Source organism: Chlorocebus sabaeus, chromosome 1 (assembly GCF_047675955.1).
Source record: "Chlorocebus sabaeus isolate Y175 chromosome 1, mChlSab1.0.hap1, whole genome shotgun sequence".
Lineage (NCBI taxonomy): Eukaryota > Metazoa > Chordata > Mammalia > Primates > Cercopithecidae > Chlorocebus > Chlorocebus sabaeus.
Window position 1 is genome coordinate 44,406,654 of NC_132904.1, and position 21,824 is coordinate 44,428,477.

The following is a 21,824-nucleotide window of genomic DNA, read 5'->3' on the forward strand; positions in this document are numbered from 1 at the left end:
TTCTTAAATTTTGGAAGATTTAGTGTTTCTAGTGTTTCCCATTGGGTTCCCCAAACTCAGTAGAAGTCAGCCATCATTGGAGCTTCGGAAAGGCAGCCTGCAGGGTTAGCCCTCCTTAGTACAGAAGAAAGCAGAAGAGTACAAAATGGATTCCAGTACAACTTAATCTCATGAATTCATTCAATCCAGCTAACTGCAGTTATTAAACCAGCTGGTTCTAAGATATCAATTGCATATTAATAATTCTAGATCATCTTTCAGATTTGGAAGTGAAAAATCCTAGAACATCAATATCCAGAAGTATAATTCTGCTAGGCAGAGCAAGAACCATCCCATTAGTTATTGTAATCAGATATATAATAATGTTCAACTGAGGTAACAGGAAGTTTGGACAAGTCTTTCTTTTGGTTTGCCTATAAAGTCTATTTTGGAGTAATGTAAAAGATGCATTTTCCAAGAAGAGTAAAATATACAGCATAAACTATTTAAAATTCTTGTCAAGTATATGCCTCAAATGTGCTTTCTCGGAAGCATCTTTTCACAGTCTTTAAAGAAATGTTACATTTTTAATTCATATCTACTCTTTCAATTCATGAGAAATCAGAATGCTGATACAAATTCTTTGGTGTGAGAATATTAATATTGTGACTAAAGGTTAAGGCCAATCTTAGCATTAAAAAAAAATCAACATACTGTTTCACATACAAAATTGTAACCGTCAACAACTGTGACTGTCATCAGCTCTAGACTGGAACTCCCTACACTACTACATTAAATCTGAATACTCCAAAAGTTCCTTGAAATGTCTATTTCACCAGGATTATAACTATGTTTATTCAAAATTTATAAAAAAATATAAAGCAAAACTCACTGTTTTAAAATTTTTTGATAAATTTATTTTGAAAATATATCTACCAAATAGAACTTTAAGGAAAAAAGAATTTCAAAACAATTGAAAAATCTTTATTAGAAATACTATCCAGTTTATTTCTGTCAAATTGACATATCAGTAAGTAAAATCAGCTGTCAAATACAATTTTTTTTTTTTGAGGTGGAGTCTCGCTCTATTGCCCAGGTTGGAGTGCAGTGGTGTGATCTTGGCTCACTGCAAACTCTACCTCCTGGGTTCAAGCCATTCTCCTGCCTCAGCCTCCCAAGTAGCTGGGATTACAGGTGCCTGCCACCATGCCTGGCTAATTTTTATATTTTTAGTAGAGATGGGGTTTCATCATGTTGGCCAGGCTGGTCTCAAACTCCTGACCTCAGGTGATCCACCTGCCTCAGCCTCCCAAAGTGCTGGGATTACAGGTGTGAGTTACCATACCCAGCCTCCATTAATTTTATTTTAAATATATTTAAAAATAAATATTCTGTCTTGACTCAAGATTTCAACAGCAAATTATGAAGCTATGTAACATACCTTCCTTTTATTATTTCAATAACAGCAATAAATTCTATTTTATGTGATAATAGACATTGATTACTTGGCCTAACAGATTAGAAAGATAGGACATTCAGTATGATAATGGTGGCAGTATTATGTTAATTTTGATGAAACAGTCCTAATAAGTTCTTACTAGTCCCTGAAGGCTTTCAGGCAAACACTTAGATATCTAAAACTTAGAAAGTAGAAAAATAATTTATTAGGATTTTTAAGATAAAAAAGATAATTTATCACTTTTTAAAGATTATGAATAGCCAATAAATAAGCGCCATTTCAGAATAAACTACTGTAAGAAGACTGTAGCTATTTTTAAAAATTACACATTACAGTATCTAATGTAGCTATTTAAAAAATAATGTCACCATTCTGCCATGTATCAAATATAATTAAATTCAGGGAAACTATTATCTTATTCATTACTTTAAAAAAGTTTTTTCATTTTACCAATGAAACCAGTTTTTTCTGTAAACACTCACCATCCACTCAGATATAATAACATCCACTTTTTCTACAGGAAGATGAACTTCTTCAATCTTTCCTTTAATTAGTGTAATAGTATCTTCAAGTTTATTTAGTCTGAAAATTATCAAAATGAATTAGATTAGTAGATTAAACAGATTCTGAAAGCTAGTTAAATTACATAATTTTTTGCCAACAACTCGTTTTGTGGGACAAAAAAGTATTTCAATCAAAGTTTAGTTGTTCTTTGGACACTATAATTATTTTATGGTTACTCCATGAATGCCCAAAAATGTTTCTGGTTAATACGGCAATACAGTGAACCAATATTTAAAACTTGAGTTTGAAAAGAAATGCAAATTTTATCAAAAATAACATGTCAATGAAGTTACATGTCTTTAAAACAGAAAACAACACAGAGGTGAAGACAGACATATAAGACATACAAAAGTATGGTTTAAAGAGAAATAGTGTGTCTGTCATAGGGCTGAGAGAATTTGAAGCCCCAAGCCCCTAATTTAACCCCCAGATTCTCTGGCATTTGTCAGCTCTGTGATCTTCACCAACATTTTAAGTAATTTCACTGAGCCTGTGCTGCTCAGGTGTAAAAGACAATACTGACCCTATTTACTTCACAGGCTATTAAGAGGATCAAATACTTGTGAAAGCTATACATGTATCTATAAACAATAATGACACTATCAACAACAAAACATTAAGTGTTATATAAAACCTGAAATCCTATCACTACCAAAAATTATTTAACGTTGACCAGTGGCAATCATTAGATGTTTTTATACACTTGCTAATAAGATTAGCAATATTTTCAACCTCCCCTTCTTTTGTAATATGAAACAACAGTTAATTTCACAAAGGTGAATGTAAGCTGCTGGTTAAGTTTATATCTGATTAATAAATTCTGAATTCTCAGAATGTACATTTTAACTACAGAGGATTTTTTTCCTCCATCAAAGAAATTGTCCCTCCTTAACTTCATTGGGTATTATTTACATACAATTCAATGCATTCATTTTAGGTTAATTTTGTTAAATTCTGAAAAACAGATACTTTGTTGACCACCACCATCAATATATGGAACATTTCGTCTTCCCCCAAAGATCAGTGCCCATTCCGAGAAAATCTCCCCATCCACAAGCAACCACTGATTTTCTTTCTTTCATTATATATTACAGTTGTATTTTATAGAGTTTCATGCTAACAGAATCGTATTGCTTCTTTTTGTGCCTGGCTTCCTTCGATAAGCATGACACATTTTCAGTTTCACGTATGCTTTTGTGTATATTAGTTTGTTCCTTGCTACTGCTGGGTAGTATTCTACCACATGGATAAACCACAATTTTGTTTATACATTCACCTGTGTATATAATTCTGGATTGCTTCTAGCTTTGGATCATAATGAATAAAGCTGCTATAAACATCTGTGTATAAGCAGAATTGCTCCATCAAATGGTAGTGTATATCTAACTTTTTAAACAAACTGCCAACTTGTTTTACAAAGCATATAAACTATTTGACATTTTAAGCAGTAATACATGTGCATTCCTGTTGCTTCACATCCTTGTTAATACTCACTATTGTTGATCTTCGAAACTTTCACTGTGTAGAAAGAATTCATTGTGGTTATAAACTGCATTTTCCTAATGATCAAGCATTTTTTCTAGGCTTGCTTGCCATATTCCCAAGTCTTCTTTTGTTTGAATCTTTTGCCCATTTAAAACATCAGGTCAGTTGAAATCTTTTTTTTTTTTAAAAGACAGGGTCTCACTCTGTTGCCCAGGTTAGAATGTGGTGGTGCAATCACAGCTCACTACAGCCTCAACCTCTCCCAAGCTCAAGTGATCCTCTCACCTCAGACTCCCGAGTAGCTGGGACTACAGGTGTGTGACACCATGCCTGGCTAATATTTGTGGTTCTTTGTAGAGATGGGGTTTCTCTACGTTGTGGCTGGTCTCAAACTCCTGAGCTCAAACAATCCACCTGCCTCAGCCTCCCAAAGTGCTGGGATTGCAGGCATGAGCCACCACGCTCAGCCCAGTCGTATTCTTATTACAGAATTGTAAGAGTTCTTTACATATTCTGGATACAAATTCTGTCAGATTTATGTACAGTGAATAATTCTGCCATACTGTGGCTTGGTTCTTAATTTTTTAAATGGTATGTTTTGAAGAGCTAAAGTTTTTAACTTTGATAAAGACCAACTTATCATTTTGTTCTTTTATGGTTCATGCTTTTGGTGACATATCTAAGCCATCTTTGCCTATACCAAATACTTCACCTATGTTTTCTCCTTAAATGCTTCTGCTTTCATTTCAGTTAATTTTCCCATATGTACCATGTTCATTATTCCCTCATATCAATAACTATTGATACAGTGTTGAAAAAACTTTGTTCGACAGACTATCAACAGCGATAGTTTCAATGTTGTTGGGAAAACTATCACTAACTTATGGAATTACTTTGATATCTTTGTCAAAAACAACCGTGTATGTACAGATTTATTTCTGGACTTTCAATTCTGCCCCCCAAATTTAGATGTGTATTCTTATGCCAATATAACACTTTCTTGATTACTATAGCTTTAAATTCAGCCAAGAAATCTGATAGTGTACATCCTTAAAGTTTATTCGTTTTAAAAATCCTTCTGGCTATTCCTGATCATTTGCACTCCCATATCAATTGTTGTTTTTTTTTTTTTGAGATGGAGTCTTGCACTGTCACCCATGCTGGAGTGCAGTGGTGCGATCTTGACTCACTGCAAGCTCTGCCTCCCGGGTTCACGCCATTCTCCTGCCTCAGCCTCCCGAGTAGCTGGGACTACAGGCGCCCGCCACCATGCCCCGCTAATTTTTTGTATTTTTAGTAGAGATGGGGTTTCACCGTGTCAGCCAGAATGGTCTCGATCTCCTAACCTCGTGATCCACCTGCCTCGGCTTCCCAAAGTGCTGGGATTACAGAAGTGAGCCACCGCACCCGGCCTTTTTTTTTTTTTTTTTTGTAAGAGAGTGTCTCACTCTGTCACTCAGGCTTGGGTGCAGTTGTATGATCATGGCTTACTGTAACCTCAAACTCCTGGGATCAAGAGAATTTTTTGGAATTGATAAAAAGCCTTAAGCCACAGACAAAAGTAATCCAATGAATCTCAAGACTAAATTTTAAAAAATCTTTAATACTTAAACAAATCAGAGGCAAAAAAATCAACAAAGGCAAATTGTCTTCAATGGAATAACAATTGTTCTGATAGGTGACTTCTTAATAGCAACAATGAAAGCCATAGATAGTAGAATATCACCAATGAACAAGGTAAACCTCTTCTTAAACTGCTGAAGTAAAAATAGTTTAGATTTGCAGGACATATGATCTCTGTTGCAACTATTCAACTGCTATTGCTGTGTGAAAGAGGCAATAGACAATATGTAAACAAAAAGGCCCAGCCGTGTTCCAGCTTTACTTACAAAAACAGGTAGCTGGCCCATGGACTGAGGTTTACCAACTCCTGTACTACAATATTACTGCCAATGTAGAATTCTGTATGTACAGAAAAATATCTCCCAGAATTATAGGCAAAATACATTTCAGACCAACAAACAACATTCTGTTTGGCTATTGACATAAATGTACAATGAAGGAAATACTAAAAAATTGGTTCAAGAAGAAAACTGGTCCTAGATGGTCAGGGAAAAAGAAAGAAATGAGAAAAGCAAATGGACATATGTAGTGAGTCAATACATAGATCAGAGTGTCAAATCTAACTCACATGAACCAGAGATCTTACCCATATAATAGAGGGAATCAGGAAGTCCAGACTAAGAGATCTGGATATTAAAAGCAGCTGCTTTAGTCCTTCCTTCCCTATATGAGCTACATGATCTCTGGCCCGGAGTAGAAAAGGTCTGCAAATGGGGTGGATGGGTTATCAATTCACACAGTAAGAAGCCTCGTTCTATGTGCCAGATTAATCCCTACTTCTTCTGAGTCTCCTCATTGCCTGTACCTTTGAAATTATTAATAAAGTTTAAAACTGGGTAATCTCTCTCGGTAACATTGGGTAATTAGGTTCACGTGTGTCTGACTTGAAACTACGTTAGCTCAGAATGGTGCTGTGTGCAGGACTCTCTTGCAGACCCATGAGTCACAAAGGCTAAAGAATTTCTTTAGCCAGAAAAAGGAATTAAAAAAAAAAAACTGGCAGAGGATTGAATCCTAGGATGTTTGCCTACCTAACCTTGGTAGGAAATGGCAAGATTTAGATAACTAGCTAGTGGACTGATAGGGAATAGTATGCAGAGGGGAAGACAGTGAAAAATCCCATTCTCTGGCTGTTACTAGTTTCTAATAAATGTCAGTCCTTTCAAAGAGGAAATGGTGGCAAGAGAGAGAGTTTTTCCTTTCACTGAAAGACCTTCTTACGCTTTTACATCTACCTGGAAAGATGAAGTATTCACTAGGAAAGTAATGAACTTAAAACTATGAGTTGCCACAAAGACAATGCAAACAGCTAGAGGACAAGTTTTGGGGACTACTATGTTCTGAGAGTATTCAGTAAAAAAGAAGAGAAACTGTTTTACGGAGAAATACCAGAAAATCCTGGTGATTCACTATTGGCATAAACACTCAACATTTACTACTGGCATAAATTCTCAGAATTAATAAACAGGGAAACACATCACTTACTTTATATACTGCTGAGTAGAAGGGGTAACTGGATTGATGATTGATCCCCAAGTGGCTGTGAAGAGATTCTTCCAGGTGGTATGACAACCAATCTGCTACAGTGAGTAAAAGCAGGATTGCAGCATACCTACCCCAAGAGAGGTAACTGCCGTACTCTCTTCCCCACATATAAAGCAAACAGTCCTTCTGAAGGAGTAGGCATGCTAGGAGTACAACTGAACTTAGATTGGCTTTATAACAATAGAATTTACTGCTATGGACAGAGGTGATGATGTATGTAGAAATTAGCAACTCCCCATTCTCATATACTTTATGTAATCTTACGATTAGGAGGCCAAGAGAATATTCAGGAGGCACTATCTGATTGACTGGCTCAGTTAACAAGCATGAGGCCCACATACAGTTTTTAACATAGAAAGGAAAAGGAAAATCAAGGAGAGGAAAGAAAGGACAAGGGAAAAAAAACCCAGCTCACTGAGAAGGACTCAATGGTTTTTGAAAAATGATGTAAAAAAGAGAAATCAGATGAGAGTTCTACGAAGAAATTATTAACAAGTTTATAGAGGACAGGTCAAATCCTGGTGGTCATTAAGGGTTTTTAGAGACTTATTCTTTGCATAAGTGATTGCAAAAAACAATAAAACAAAGACACCTGAGAAATATATGGAAAGGAGACAATGATCAAGGTCAGAAGGTGGTGGGGAGGAATAAATTAAAACAGCTGACCCATGATTCACAGCCAACATTTACTGGGGGATGTTCATCCCCAGGGTGAATTTTCCATTTAAAGTGACTTAATGTCCTTGCATTGTCTGGGAGGAGGTTAAAAATATTAACAATAGGCCAGGCGTGGTGGCTCCTGCTTATAATACCAGCACCTTGAGAGGCCAAGATGGGAGGATTGCTTGAGCCCAGGAGTTCAAGACCAGCCTAGGCAACATAGAAAGAACTTGTCTCTACAAAAAATAAACAAACTAGGCAAGCATGGTGGCATGGGCCTGTGGTCCCAGCTACTTGAGAGGCAAGGTGGGAGGATCACTTGGGCCTGGGAGGTCAAGGCTGCAGTAAGAGATGATTTTGCCACTGCTCCCCAGCCTGGATGACAAAGACCCTGTCTCAAACAAACAAACAAATAAACAAAAATAATAATAAACTCTGATTAATTAGGTATTCAGCATCTTGATACTTTTATCGTAATTTGTTTATAGCTTCTTTCTAATGTCTGTATTCATAAATATACACAAACATCATAAAAACAGTTTTGTTTCTTCATACCCCATTCTTATACTTTTCTTTTGATCATATTAGTGCATTGGCTAGGATCTCCTTTATGGTGTTGGATAGAAGAGGTGATGAAAGGTATCCTTGTCCTATTCCTGAACTTAAAGAGAATGCTTTCACTGCTTCATCAAGATACTGGCTGTAGGTTTTGTTTTTACAGATACTCTGTATCGGCACTCCCCAATTTTTTTGGCACCAAGGACCAGTTTCATGGAAGACAATCTTTCCATGGACCTGCGGGTGGGAGATGGTTTTGGGATGAAACTGCCACCTCAGATCATCAGGTATTAGATTCTTGTAAGGAATGCACAACCTAGACCCCTCACATATGCAGTTCACAACAGCGTTAGCGTTTGCACTCCATGAAAATCTAATGCCCCCATTGATCTGACAGGAGGCGGCGCTCAGGCGATAATGTTCACTCACCCACTGCTCACCTCCTGCTGTGTGGCCTGGTTCCTAACAGGACACTGACAGGTACTCGTCCACAGCCTGGGGGTTGGGGACCCTGTTCTTTATCATATTGGGACACTGCTTTCTAACTCTAGTTTGCTAACGGTTTTAAATACATAGATAAACTGAATGGATACTAAATTTTATCAGAATTTTATACTGCATCTCTTGAGACACACTCAATAGATTTTTCTGATTTTCTCATATTTAACCATTCCTAGAATAAACTTTACTTCCCAATTTATTGCTCAGTTTTCCTTTATTTTTGAGACACAGTCTTGCTCTGTCACCCAGGCTAGAGTGCAGTGGCACGATCTCAGCTCACTGCAACCTCAGCTTCCAGGGTTCAAGTGATTCTCCTGCCTCAGCCTCCCAAGTAGCCGGGATTACAGGCATGTGCAACCATGCCGGGCTAACTTTTGCACTTTTAGTAGAGATAGGGTTTCGCCATGTTGCTCAGGCTGGTCTCGAACTCCTGGCCTAAAGTAATCCACCCACCTTGACCTCCTAAAGTGTTGGAATTATAGGCGTGAGCCACTGTGCCTGGCCCAGTTTTCCAATATTTTTATTAGGATTCTTGCATTTGCATTCATGAATGAGTGACTTGTGATTTTCGGTCCTACTGCCTTAGTGGAGTTGTAGTGTAAAGGTTATACAGGCCTCATATAATGATGCTTGATTCTTGATAAAAATGATAATATAAGTACAAAGATTAATGAATGGGACCAGGACAACTGGGTCATCTAAATATAATACCAAGAAAAGGAACAAAACTGGACCACCACTTCATACCATATACAAAAATCAATGCCTAAGTGTAAAAAGCACAATTATAAAGCATTTACAAGAAAATATACCTCTAAAACCTCAGTGAAGGTACAGATTCCTTACTCAACTCACAAACAGTGGCAACTATAAATAAGAATGTTACCATATGAAAACTGAGAATTTCAATTCATCGAGAGATATTACAAAGAGGGTGAAAAGGCAAACACAAATGAGAGAAGACTTTCGTATTACATAAAACCAATCAACAGTTCAAATCCAAAATATATATATATAGATTGCCTACAAATACACAAACAAGACACAACTCAAAAGAAACCTGAGCAAAAGGCATAAACAGATATTTCACAGAAAAAGGAAATCCAAATGGCTAACAATCACATGAAAAGGTGCTCAGTTTCATTAGCAATCAAAGAAACAAAAATTAAAATTGCAATGAGATACTGCTACACAAATGACTGGAAACATTTTTTAAAGGTGGATAATACCAACCAGAACTGCTACATACTATATGTATAAGATAAACTGGTATAACCACTTTGGAAAATAGTCTGGCAATATCTAGGAAATCTGAAGATATGTATACCCTAAGGACCACAGTTCTACTTGTAAGTATACACCTCCCAGATGTGTGCACCAGGGCACATGTAAAACCAGATCATAATAAAACTGTTCATAGTAGCCCATCTAATCGAGAAAGAGCAGTGGAGGTGGGTGGGATTCTGAATTGGTGGCAAAGTTCTCTTGGCCTGGGTGATGGTTACTATATGTTTAATTTCATTTGTTATTTATGGATACTTATGCATATTAAACATGTTTATTGATGTTTTATGTACTCATTTTACATGTTATATTTCATACAAAAAGTTTTAAAGAAATGCTTATGAGTTTTTTTTCAAAACAGTATTTAATAAAATTCTGATGAAATTGCTATAGTTGCTTGTTGCTTACCGAAATACTGATTAAGGCTTTAACAATGACAAACACTTCAAAGAAAACTGAAGGCAAGCTTCTTTTAAAAGAGAAAAATGTTCCCATTGCTTAAAAATATCTTCAGAATGGTTATGCTGAAATAAGATCTGTGTTCTGTAAGAGACCATCTGCTAGGCCTGTTTACTGTCTGCTACAAGTCATAATCCTATTTGCATCAGTAATTATTTGTTGTTCAAATATGACTATAACAAGAAAGATTAGGATTTAAGGGAAAACACAGGAAAAAAGACAAAGCCTTATAATTCCCATTAGTTTTGTATTAAAACAGATATCATCGACATAGATAACCTTTCATAAGACTGTTAATCACCACCTGATTTTTTCCATTCGTGAAAAAAATATACAGATTTTACTTAGTTTTCTCAAGTGGCTACTCATTAAACCCTACTTCAATATAAGCCAAATGAATCTTTATCTTTGGAAACACCTACTGAAAAACTAGCATGATTCTAATATAAAGAAATACGACGAGGTAATAAAAAGGATATCTTTAAGTAATTCTCTTAAATAATCCAATAAAAATGAAATTATCAACTTTTTCTGAGGGGAAATTTTGTCAGAACACATACGTTCCTATCTTATTTCCTATCTTAAAAGTAGCAATTTAACTTTCACTTCATGATACAGGGACATCATCATGATTAATTATCTTGTACGAAGCATACAGAGATAAAAGACACAGTCCATGCACTTAAGGGTATGGTCTAAGAGAGACAGAATAGTAAACAGGATTGGGGACTATGGAAGCTCATATGATAAATCTTTATCTAAGTGACATTTGAGCTTAGCCAGGAAAGGACACAGCATACACAATGATGTGTATGGGTATGGGTAGAGGATGGTTGTGTGTGTGCACAACTGCCTCGTGTGTGTGTGTGTGACAGAGAGAGAGAGAAGTAAATTTAAAGAACTTTGAACAGTTTAGTATGACTAGAGCAACAAGAGATAGTATACAGTGACATAGTTGGGGGATATTTAGAGGTAATGCTAAGACTTATCTTTAAGTCTAGATTTTACTTAAAGATAATGAAGAGTTATTTCAGGATCTTTGGAATAAGAAATATGGGATTAAATTTTCAATCTACGTTTTCCCTACGTGATTTAGGTAAAAGATATGGTCTATGTTCTAAGGAAGAAGATGGTCTAGTGGGGAGACAGACAAGCAAGCAACAGAAAGTACATGTGAGTTCATACAATGAATACCTAATCAAATGCATTTAAAGTTAGTGATAAAACACATGTAAAGTTCGCCTAGAATACATGGATGATAGCTTATGGGGGAGAAGAAGGGAATATCCTAATAGATATAATAGATACAATATATACTATTCATTTACTTTCAGTTCAATATGTCATTGATGTATACATATTTATTTCTCTTTTGCTCCCTAAGCACAGTGAAATGACAATAATATAAAATGTAAGACATGGATAAATACATGGAGATTTTGGAAGGGAATACCAAAGAACCAAAGAATCTCATAATTTAGTTGAGAGAAAAAAGGGAATGAAATTATATTGGTAAATCTGTGAAGAAAGACCCAGTACTCAGTGCACACATCAGTGAGCATGATAGTGGACGTGGAGCCATTCTTCACAACACAAACCAGTGGAGTCAAGAGGTGTACAATGTGGGAGTGATAAAGGTACTAAAACATTACTGGGGTAACTGTAAACTGACCAGTCTCCACCTTTTCCCCTCAGAGATAAAACCTATACCAGTTACCTTTATTAAAATATCTAGTCCTTCATTCATAAATGTCAACAAAAAGCAAGAATTCTTAAACATATGAAGCTGGAGGCAGATTTACACACATCCCACAAGGAATGAACTACCAAGAAGGTATGGGGCATAGACCTGGAACCATAACAAAGCTATTCTATGAGCTGCTCCCTCCCAAATGTATCATCTCTATTTACAAATGTGTAGCTGTGGAATTACTAACACTGAGGACATTTATTGTTTGAAATTAGCAATAACTCAGTTCTAATAAAGTGAAAAAAGATAAAAATAGTCATCTGGAATCTATCAGAAACAATGGGGTTGCAGACTTTGGTGATAATGATTTACCTGGCTTTGAATATACAATGTCCTGAATCTTAAAAATTGATTAATTCATTCATTCATTCATTGAATAAGTACTTACACTGAATGCCTAGGATGTGCTGGGTCCCCTTCCTGGTAATTGGGACACATCAATGAATGAAAAAAAGAAAAATTCCTGCCACAACACAGGGAGCTGATATTTTGGTAAAGTTTACATTCCTATGGATTTCATCTTTGTGACCTAAGGCTTTTGAGAATGGCAAGAAATATAACAAAATGTTGATAGTGGTCACTGATAGAAGAATCACATGTAATTTATCCTCTTTCGTCTTCCCAATACAAAAATATCTTCCCCCCCACCTTTCTTCCTTTTTATTTAAAGTAGAGAAGAATCAAGTGGGGAAATCAGTCTGGCTGCACTACAGAGAACAGAAGAGTGGTGGGAGGCAAAGACAAACAACTAGTCAAGTGTAGATGCATTAATTCAGGTGAGAGATCTAAGAATGTAAAGTAACGCATGAGAAACATCATGGATAGACAAGAGACATATTTGAGAACCATTAAGGATACTCAACAGGACTCTGTCTCCAACAGGTATGTTGGGTAAAGGGGAAGAAAATGTCAAGTATGAAGGCCAAGTTTACAACTTGGAAAAATGAGTGAATGCAGCAGATCTGTTTTGTTTTACTCAGTTCTTGCTTAGATCTCTATAGCCATGGCAATGATTCTTGATCAAACTCTAAGAACAAGAACGCCTAGATCACTCATATGATTGCAGAATAATGATGATACTCCATTTACCTGAAGCAGTAGGTTTAGATGAAGCAAGTTGACGACATGTTTAAAGTAAACATAAAGATTTATCATGCACACTTATTACCTGGTTTGGGTATATACCATGGCTGGTCACATGGTGGAAATATGCCTACTTGACCCGCTAGCTTTAAGAACTACAGTCTCTAAGACTCAAGCAAATTTCCCTAGGTAGAGACATCTCACATGTGCCTCTGAGGTATGAAGCTGGGGAGTAAATCTCTTGTGTAGCTCTTGTGTAAAAAGAGAGAGATACCTTGGAAGTCTGCCTGTGATTTCTTTGCCTGTGGGTATCTTTTTCCTGCTGTTTCTGCCCTATACCCTTTTCTGTAATCTCAGCTGTGAGTACAGCTTTATACTGAATTGTGTGAGTTCTTCCAGTAAATCACTGAACTAGTGGGTGGTCATGCAATGTACCCCATAAAGACAGAACCACTGGGGTGAATAAGAAATTAAGGGGGCTTCGGGGCATACTAGGAAGGGAAATAAATTTAATTTCCCTGTAAGGTGTCTGATCACCTTCATGACCTTCACCAGAGTTCTATGGCTTTTGAAGAACAAATTTTTTAAAAAACTATTTTAGCCTCATCAGTGGTTCAAATTTCTCTTTGGCTTTAATTCACATTTCTGTTATTCCTATTAAATTTAGAAACAAAATATGAAGTAGCATCCCTTATTTCAAGAATTTTTGCTGGTGTATTTTGTGGTCCTTTTCCAAAATACACACACACACACACACACACACACACACACACACACACACACCCCACCACCACCACCATCTTTAAAATCATTACCTTAAGATACTTTACTTCTACTCAAAAACCTTAACTAAGCATCTACTATGTATATCAGACACTTTGTTAGGTGTTAGGGATAAAAAGATGAGGATAAAGCTCTTATCCTCGTGTCTAGAGAAAGACACCTACATAAACATGACAATAAATCAAAATATTCTCTAGGCTTTCCTTAATGTTTCCTTTCTAAGAGTATTCTAGACACAGGCAATATAAAAGATTGCATCTTTAATGTCATACTGAGATTGAGTGTACTGCATTGTGGCCATATGATGGATCAATCTTCTAAAAACTCTTCTGCAGTAACATCTGAAAGTCTGAATAATGAGCTATTCCCTAGCTGTGTCAATGAGAAACCAAAGGCAGCCAAGATAATGCTAAAAATATTAAACAGAAGCTACCTGTGCTTCCCGAGGGTAATAAACACAGTATACAATCGTCTGGCAACAGAATACCTTTGCTATCCTTAGGTAAGTTTATGTTGCTGAAATGATCTTTCACTGCAGAGTCCAAAGTATGATAGCAAAAATAAGAAACAATTTCTCATTCTTTTCCATATCTCACTTTAAGACCTATTTGCCCTTACTAACATAACATCTCAGAAAATCTATATTGTTTTATTCATGTCTGCAACCTCAGAAGAGCCAGTCTAATCCTTAAAGCCTGATATACTGTCAGTTTACAATAATAACCAAAATGTATCCTATTCTAAACTCATTTCTTTAGAAATGCTAGATCACCTTTTTAAATAAAAAGGAGATAAAAATTGTTAGTAGTAGTATTTATTATTTTTTTGGTAAAGACAGTTCTTGCTATCTTGCCCAGGTTGGTCTTGAACTCCTGGTCTCAAGGGATCCTCCTACCTCAGCCTACCAAAGTGCTGGGATTACAAGTGTTTAAGCCACCATGCCTAGCCAAAAATTATTTTAAACATAATCCAAGGATTAAGTTGCATGTGTTTGAAAGAATAAAAGACTGTATATTTTAAAAATATCTATCTTTTAGAATTTAAAGTGCCTTTTATAGATGTAGGCTTGTGGAGTTTAACAGAAGATATTCTACTGTATACAGACTTCTGACAGAGAAAAGGGCCTCAGAAGGGATAAGGACAACTTAGAGCCTGCTAACCAGAAGAGCTGTTTTCATTGACTGATGTTACAGAAAGCTTCAATAAACAAGAATAGACAAGTATCAGAGAAGTTGAGAACAGAGTTCAAGAGAGGTGAGTGAGTACAGAGTATGACTAAAGTTTGACGTTTTATAGTATAAGAGAATAGAGATTGTGAAATAGAAGACAAAAAAGTGAGTCACATTTTGACAAGATAGTTGCAATAAATGTCCTAAATGAAACATAACCACCCAAACATAAAACATTATTTGAGGCACTGATGCCAAGCCAAGCATATGACCGCTACTAATAATTAACATGATTATCATTACTGCTAACATTTAGTAAGCAGTTACAGGGCCAGCCATTTTGCAAAGCACCATAATGGATACAATTCCTATAACAATCTTATGAGACTCTATCAACCTCATTTTATAAACGAAGAAATCAGGGCTTAAAGGGGTTGTGTAATTTGCCCATTATTATAAAGCTAATTAGTGAAAGAAAAATTAGAACTCAAGTCATGTCTGGATGCTGAGATAAGCATGCTATGTGGCATCCTCAACTGGTTAGAATAATGAGTCAGTAAACTGTGGGGATATTAACAATTAACTTTCATACATATTCTTTTAGAAGTACATTCACAGAGGAATAGAAGGTATTTCACTCCAAATTTTAAAATTTCAAAAGGAAGACAAAGGAGAGACATACGAACACTATAAAAATAACTACCTTTTCACAATATAAAAAAGGCAAAGAACATTTCTGAAGAAACAGTACAATGTTGGCTTATCCAAAACAAAAAGGCCTGCTTTTCAAACTATCTGTAGGTTTTAAGTAAAGCAAACTACTGAATATAACCAATACATACCTTGTAAGTAGTTCAATGGAGATAAGGAACTGCAAACTGGCTATGAGGATAAGCTATGGAGTCAGGCTGCCTGGGAACTAATTCTGACCCCACTATAGAGACACAGTGTCACTATGTTGCCCAGGCTATAGTATGCTGGGTATTCACAGGTGCAATCCTAGCACACTAGTAGCTGCAAACTCCTAGTCTCAAGTGATTCTCCTGCCTCAGGCACACGCCACCATGCCCAGCCTCTTAATCTCTATAATAGCTATAATAATCTACATCAAAAGAGATTCAGTTATAACTGCACCAAAGGAGACTCAATAGAAAACACTAAATTAATGTTAGCAATTTTATTATTAAATTGGGGTATCTAAAGATTGAGTGCTAGTCATTTTCAATAAATGTTCTCATGCACTAACACTCAAATGTATTAGGACACATTTACTGATATAGTGCATGAGTTTTACTTCGAAATACTCCAACAAAAACAAAAACAAAACAAAAAGGTGGGAGGGAAACGGATAAAAAAAGATGGCAAAAAAACTGATAAATGTAGACACGGGTGATAGGCACACAGGAATTCATATCATCCTCTCTACTGTCACATACAGCTGAAAATTTCAAAAATCCTTTTAAGGAATTCTCAGGAATAACTCTGATACTTCAAAGCAAAGGTGGGGGGGAGGTTCAGACTACATAACTGTTCAACAGTTTTGTGAACAGATTTTTAAAAGTTCATATTTTTGCAAAATGTATCTGGTGAACAAACGCTTCCCTCTGCTCTGATGACCATGACTCTGGTAACAATTGGCAAAAATAATGTCTATAATGAATCTTAAACATGGCCATCTAGCATGAGGTAAGACAAAGGTCTACACAAATATCACTGCATCTTGATAATAACAACTACAGCCTTTGATAGTTTCCATCTGAAAAGAAAACTAGGAATTGAATGACAAGGTATTCAATAAGCAACTAGAGTACAATTCTGGTCATTAGTACTAAAAGCCGTGATATAATAAGCAGCCTGCTTCTTTAGTCCTTTAAATACATCTACTTGTTCAATTTCCACACTGTACAAAGGGGGAAAAGAACATATGCAGGAGCTTTATAGATAATTAGAAAAAAAAAAAAAAAAAAGTCTTATGTGGATACCATTTGTTTTGTTAAAAATCCATTACCACAAAGTCACAATACATGGCTGTTCCCACTGAATCAACTGTGAACCTGTTGTATAATAAAACTTTTCCTCACTAAGGTTCTAGGTATATGCTCTCATGTGCAATGTTTTAAAATTATTTTTTAAAATGTGATTATTTTTTGCAAAAGCTTATTTATAGTAAATATGTGCTCTATGCAAAATGTTCATTTAGCTAAATTGGTACTTTAATTGAATATAAACTTAAGGTTTAGTCATTTTATTACACTCTCCATGCTTGGTAGTAAACTTGGTCACAAATGCTACTTCTCTGACTGCTAACATTACAGCAAGAAAATAATTATTTGCAGTAGTGAAACTGATTTTGATTTCTTCATTGCACTTTTTACCTATGCTTCCTTCCTATAACTACATCTGACACTCAAGCAAAGATTTAGATATACTTTGGAGCTAGCAGGAAATCTTACAAAAATGACACTCTACAAGATTGAGAGGATAAACACTGGTAAGCATAAAATATTTGACACAGCAAAGAATAGTTTGACATATTTACTTCCTACTTCACTACATTAAAATTAGTGATCGAAATTCAAAAATTTGGTTGACAAAATGATCAAACTCTGTCCAGAAATACACACAGAAAAGACTAAAGACAAGTACTTTGACTCAATGATTAGACAGAGGATCCTTATCCAAATAAGTCACATATCTCTACCTATTCCATCCTGAGAAACTGACAGAGCTCAAATTTTGGGTATCTTGAACCCTAGTAATTTTAATGAAAAGCTATTATGCTAGATTAGATTGCTGGGTTTTAATCTCATTATTACCATATAAAAATCTTGTTAAAATACTTTTAGTTACGTGCTTACTTAGCTGAATTAACTTTAAGTTAAATATCAAAAACACGTTTGTATCGAATCCTGTAAATATTGCTAAAGAGACATTCTGTTAGCTCTGGCTTTATAAGTGAAAGACCTAAAGATGAGATGGGAGGAGCAATTTATTATTGTCTTTGAGTACATGGAAAAGCACTCCTTTGTGACTGCAGATGTCACTTGCTGAATCAGGGACATATTTCTTTCACATTTCTGCTTTTGCCCACTGATGTTGAAGACACTATCTTAACAGAAAAAATACTAATAAATGCAAATTGACACCCATCCTTTGATTAAAAGTAAGTTGGTAGCTTTCCTGGAGACTTTAAAAACAAGACTTAATCCCAAACCATTCTGGGCTCTGCACTGGTGACAAATATACTTTAGAAGGTCTTCACCGGTGACAAATATACTTTAGAAGGTCTTCTAACTAATAAAAATATTTAGGATTATGTGGGCAGAAAAAAAATTATTCTTAAATCTGGATAGAATTACTGTGAATATCTTTAAATAATATTTTAACATAGCTTCAAGGTTTTTAATACTGGTATTAAATTAAAAGAGTTACACAGACTAGTTTATCATTTATCTTGAAAAATCATAAAATATAATTTTTTTAAGCAATTGTTTTTGCTGGGAGCTCATCAATATACCAGAAACATGCTTAATTCCACTGTCTTGTTCCTCCAAAACTGTAACTCTAGATCAAAAGTAAAATATCATGAAGTGTTTAGATGACTGCAAAGAAAAAAGGACTGAAAATTAATTTACCTCTAGAAATAATTTGTCAGAAAACATTTTCCTCATTATTTTAAGTAATCGAATGTTAAACGTATATGTCTGAAACATTTTAAATATTTTACTAAGAAGCTTGGACACTGTATACTCTAGCACTAACTATTCATATTATAAACGATGAATTTTAGGTGTAATCATTATATAAACATGTTTCTACAAAGACAATGGGAATCAGGACTTCTGTAAAATAAAATGAAACAGTGTATTATAATTCCTTTCCATTTCTTTCATAGAGTTAAGAAATTAAAATGAGAGCACATGTAGTCCCATGCTATAGTAAAAAAAAACTGACTAATTCATAAATGTACTCGAAATTCTAATAGAAATAGGTCTCATAAGACTAGAAATTCTAGTAGAAATAGCTCATCATAATTTTACTATCAACAATAAAATTTTGAGAATTCTTCTAAAACAATCTCGTCTTTGGGACAGTGGTTCTCATATTTGTTTGGATGGCAATGAATAAGCAATTGAGGGTACTTTCTATGGAACCCTCAAAATGATTATGTTGTACTTAATGGTATCATAAGAACTAGAAAAAGCTTGACTAGATATCTATCGATATATATATGTATGTGCAATTCTATAATTGCAATTGCAACATATATGTGTGTGTGTGTGTGTGTGTGTGTGTGTGTGTGTATACATATTCCAATACAAAAATCACAACCACAAACCATTATCTATGGAAAACCTAACAAGTTCGGTGCAATTTTTCCATTAACACTGATTTGGTATTTGTTAATAATAACCATAGCTAATGCTCCAAATATTTAACATGTGGCGGGCAACAGGCCAAACTGATTTATATGTATATCTTTCTTATAACTTGCGCATCTCAAAATATTTACTATGTGCTGGGCAATAGGCCAAACTGATTTATATATACGTATTACTTATAACTTATGCATCTTACTTACAACCACAAACGAAACTTACAAGTTTGTGAAACAACTGAGTGAAACAACTGAGATTTCTAACACGCCAGATGTACTTTAACTCAAGTTCCAAGTACTGGTTAAATGGTAGCGTGAGGACTCCATCCCAAGCTTGATTCAAACTTGTTCTTCTAACCATAACACTCTCCTTCTAGTTACAAAATAAAATCTAAACAAATTTAAATATTTTATATAATCATATTTAAAAGTTTTAACTAATCAGAAAAGACTAACACTAATCAAATTTAAAAAATTTTTTTTGGAGAAAGTGTCTTGCTCTGTTACCCAAGCTGAAGTGCAGTGGCACGATCATGGCTCACTGTAGCCTCCACCTCCCCAGGTCAATCAATCCTCCTGCCTCAGTCTCCCAAGTAAGTGGGATTACAGGCATGCACCACCATGTCTGGCTAATTTTAAAACATATTTTATAGAGGACAGAGTGAACTCCTGGGCTCAAGCAATCCTTTCACCTCAGCCTCCCAAAGTGCTGGGATTACAGACATGAGCCACCATGCCCGGCTAACATTAATCAATCTTAAGAGTGGAACAGCAGTGTAAGTTGAAGAATCACTTAAAAGTTGCTATGAGAAGCCTCCTATTGATTACGTATTCTGGAAATGACTCCTAAGTTCCAAATGTAAGGTGCTTTTGTTAAGTACATAGGGAAAGAAATTCAGTTGTGACAGCTGGATTTCAAATAAAGGCCTTCTTACTAGGTCATAAGCCAACTGTAAAATCAACCCAGCTAAATACTCAAAAGACAGAGAGTTTTAGAGAATAAAAGTTTTAGGGGGTAATAAACTAAATCCACTCTGCCTTGTTTTTAGCAACTTTGGAATTTACTTAATTTGAAGGAGGTACATGGACTAGTGTTGTCACAAAAGAAAAAGGCAAATAACTCTTAGTCTTTAGTATAATTGGTATTTGCTAAAGAAAATATTACTAACATATAATAAATATATTAGTAAGTAGGGAGTCCTGTCAGTATTACCCTAAGTATCAAGTTTTTAATTTTACATTATTAGAATTAGCATATTTATAGCCATAGTCAGAAAGCCAGAGAATTACATAAAAATAATTCTCATCAATGTGAACTGTGAAAAGATTATTCAGCAGCATAGCTCAAATGTGTCTAGCTCAATTCAACTTAAAATATTATTATTCTGGAGTGAATTTTTACTAAAAGACAAATGTCATTAGTCTGCCTTAGATAGCTACTAAAGACAAGAAAATCTGTTAAAGAATCATTAAATTTTAAAATAAACTTAAATGAAGGCTTAAAATATATGTACCTTATAATATCCATTGCCTGGTAAAGTATTTCGGATTGATCAACTCCAAGAACCTTCTTTGCCCCAGCTTTAGCAGCAAACATAGAGAGAATTCCGGTTCCACACCCAACATCCAAAACTACCTGGGGTAATTTAAAAAAAAAAAGAGATGTTATCAAAAAAGTCTCTATATTAAATTCTATTCATATATTATGATCTTTCTGGCTAGGAAAAATTCACAATAAAAACTTTAAACTGGCTAGGCACGGTGGCTCATGCCTGTCATCCCAGCACTTTGGGAGGCCGAGGTGGGCAGATCACCTCAGGTCAGGAGTTTGAGTCCAGCCTGACCAACATGGAGAAACCCTGTCTCTACTAAAAATACAAAATTAGCGGGGCATGGTGGCGCATGCCTGTAATCCCAGCTACTCGGAGGGCTGAGGCAGGAGAATCTCTTGAACCTGGGAGGTGGAAGTTGCGGTGAGCCAAGATCACGCCATTGCACTCCAGCCTGGGCAACAAGAGAGAAACTCCATCACAAAAAAAAAAAAAAAAAAAAAAAAATTTAAACTAAGCAAATATGGTAATTTCTATTTGGGAAAACTGAAGATATCATTACTATGAGTTGTTTTAAATTAATAACAGTATAGTTGGCTATAGTCTATTGTAATCAGACCCAACAATGCTTAATTTAAGAGATTTTATATAAAAAAAAGATGTCTATAGATTTAAGAGAGAATTATTGTTTTAAATTTCCCTATTGTACGTATATTCTATCTTAGGCTCAGTAATTCTACATTTTAACAGAAATAAATTTCTTCAAGTTTGAGTGGCAGGAATTAATTTAAGCAGGATGGCTTGACCCAATACAATTTGAAAAGGGTTATAAAGTAATCAAGGATACAGAATATCACTACATCTTTCCCACTCCCAAAATCAAATATTCAGCCCATTTTAATAAGAAAGTGCAATGAAAACAAGTTAGCTGTCAAAATTCAGTAACTTGAGAGTTTAAGTTGCAAACTTAATTCTTGGTGAAAGAAAAGTATTT

The 21,824-nt window shown here is 35.3% G+C and overlaps 1 protein-coding gene across 5 annotated transcripts in view; it reads right to left on the reverse strand.

The window, feature by feature from the left end:
• Positions 1 to 21,824, reverse strand: part of PRMT3 (protein arginine methyltransferase 3) — a 134,520-nt gene that overhangs the window by 90,223 nt on the left and 22,473 nt on the right. For 4 of the 5 annotated variants that reach the window (XM_008004263.3, XM_008004272.3, XM_073017793.1 and 1 more), the window contains 2 exons: positions 20,795 to 20,916; positions 1,921 to 2,020 (listed from right to left, as the gene is read on the reverse strand). In XM_008004263.3, the coding sequence (XP_008002454.2) occupies positions 1,921 to 2,020; positions 20,795 to 20,916 (222 nt within the window). The remainder of the gene's footprint in view (positions 1 to 1,920; positions 2,021 to 20,794; positions 20,917 to 21,824) is intronic. The other variant, XM_037999575.2, reaches the window with a different exon arrangement.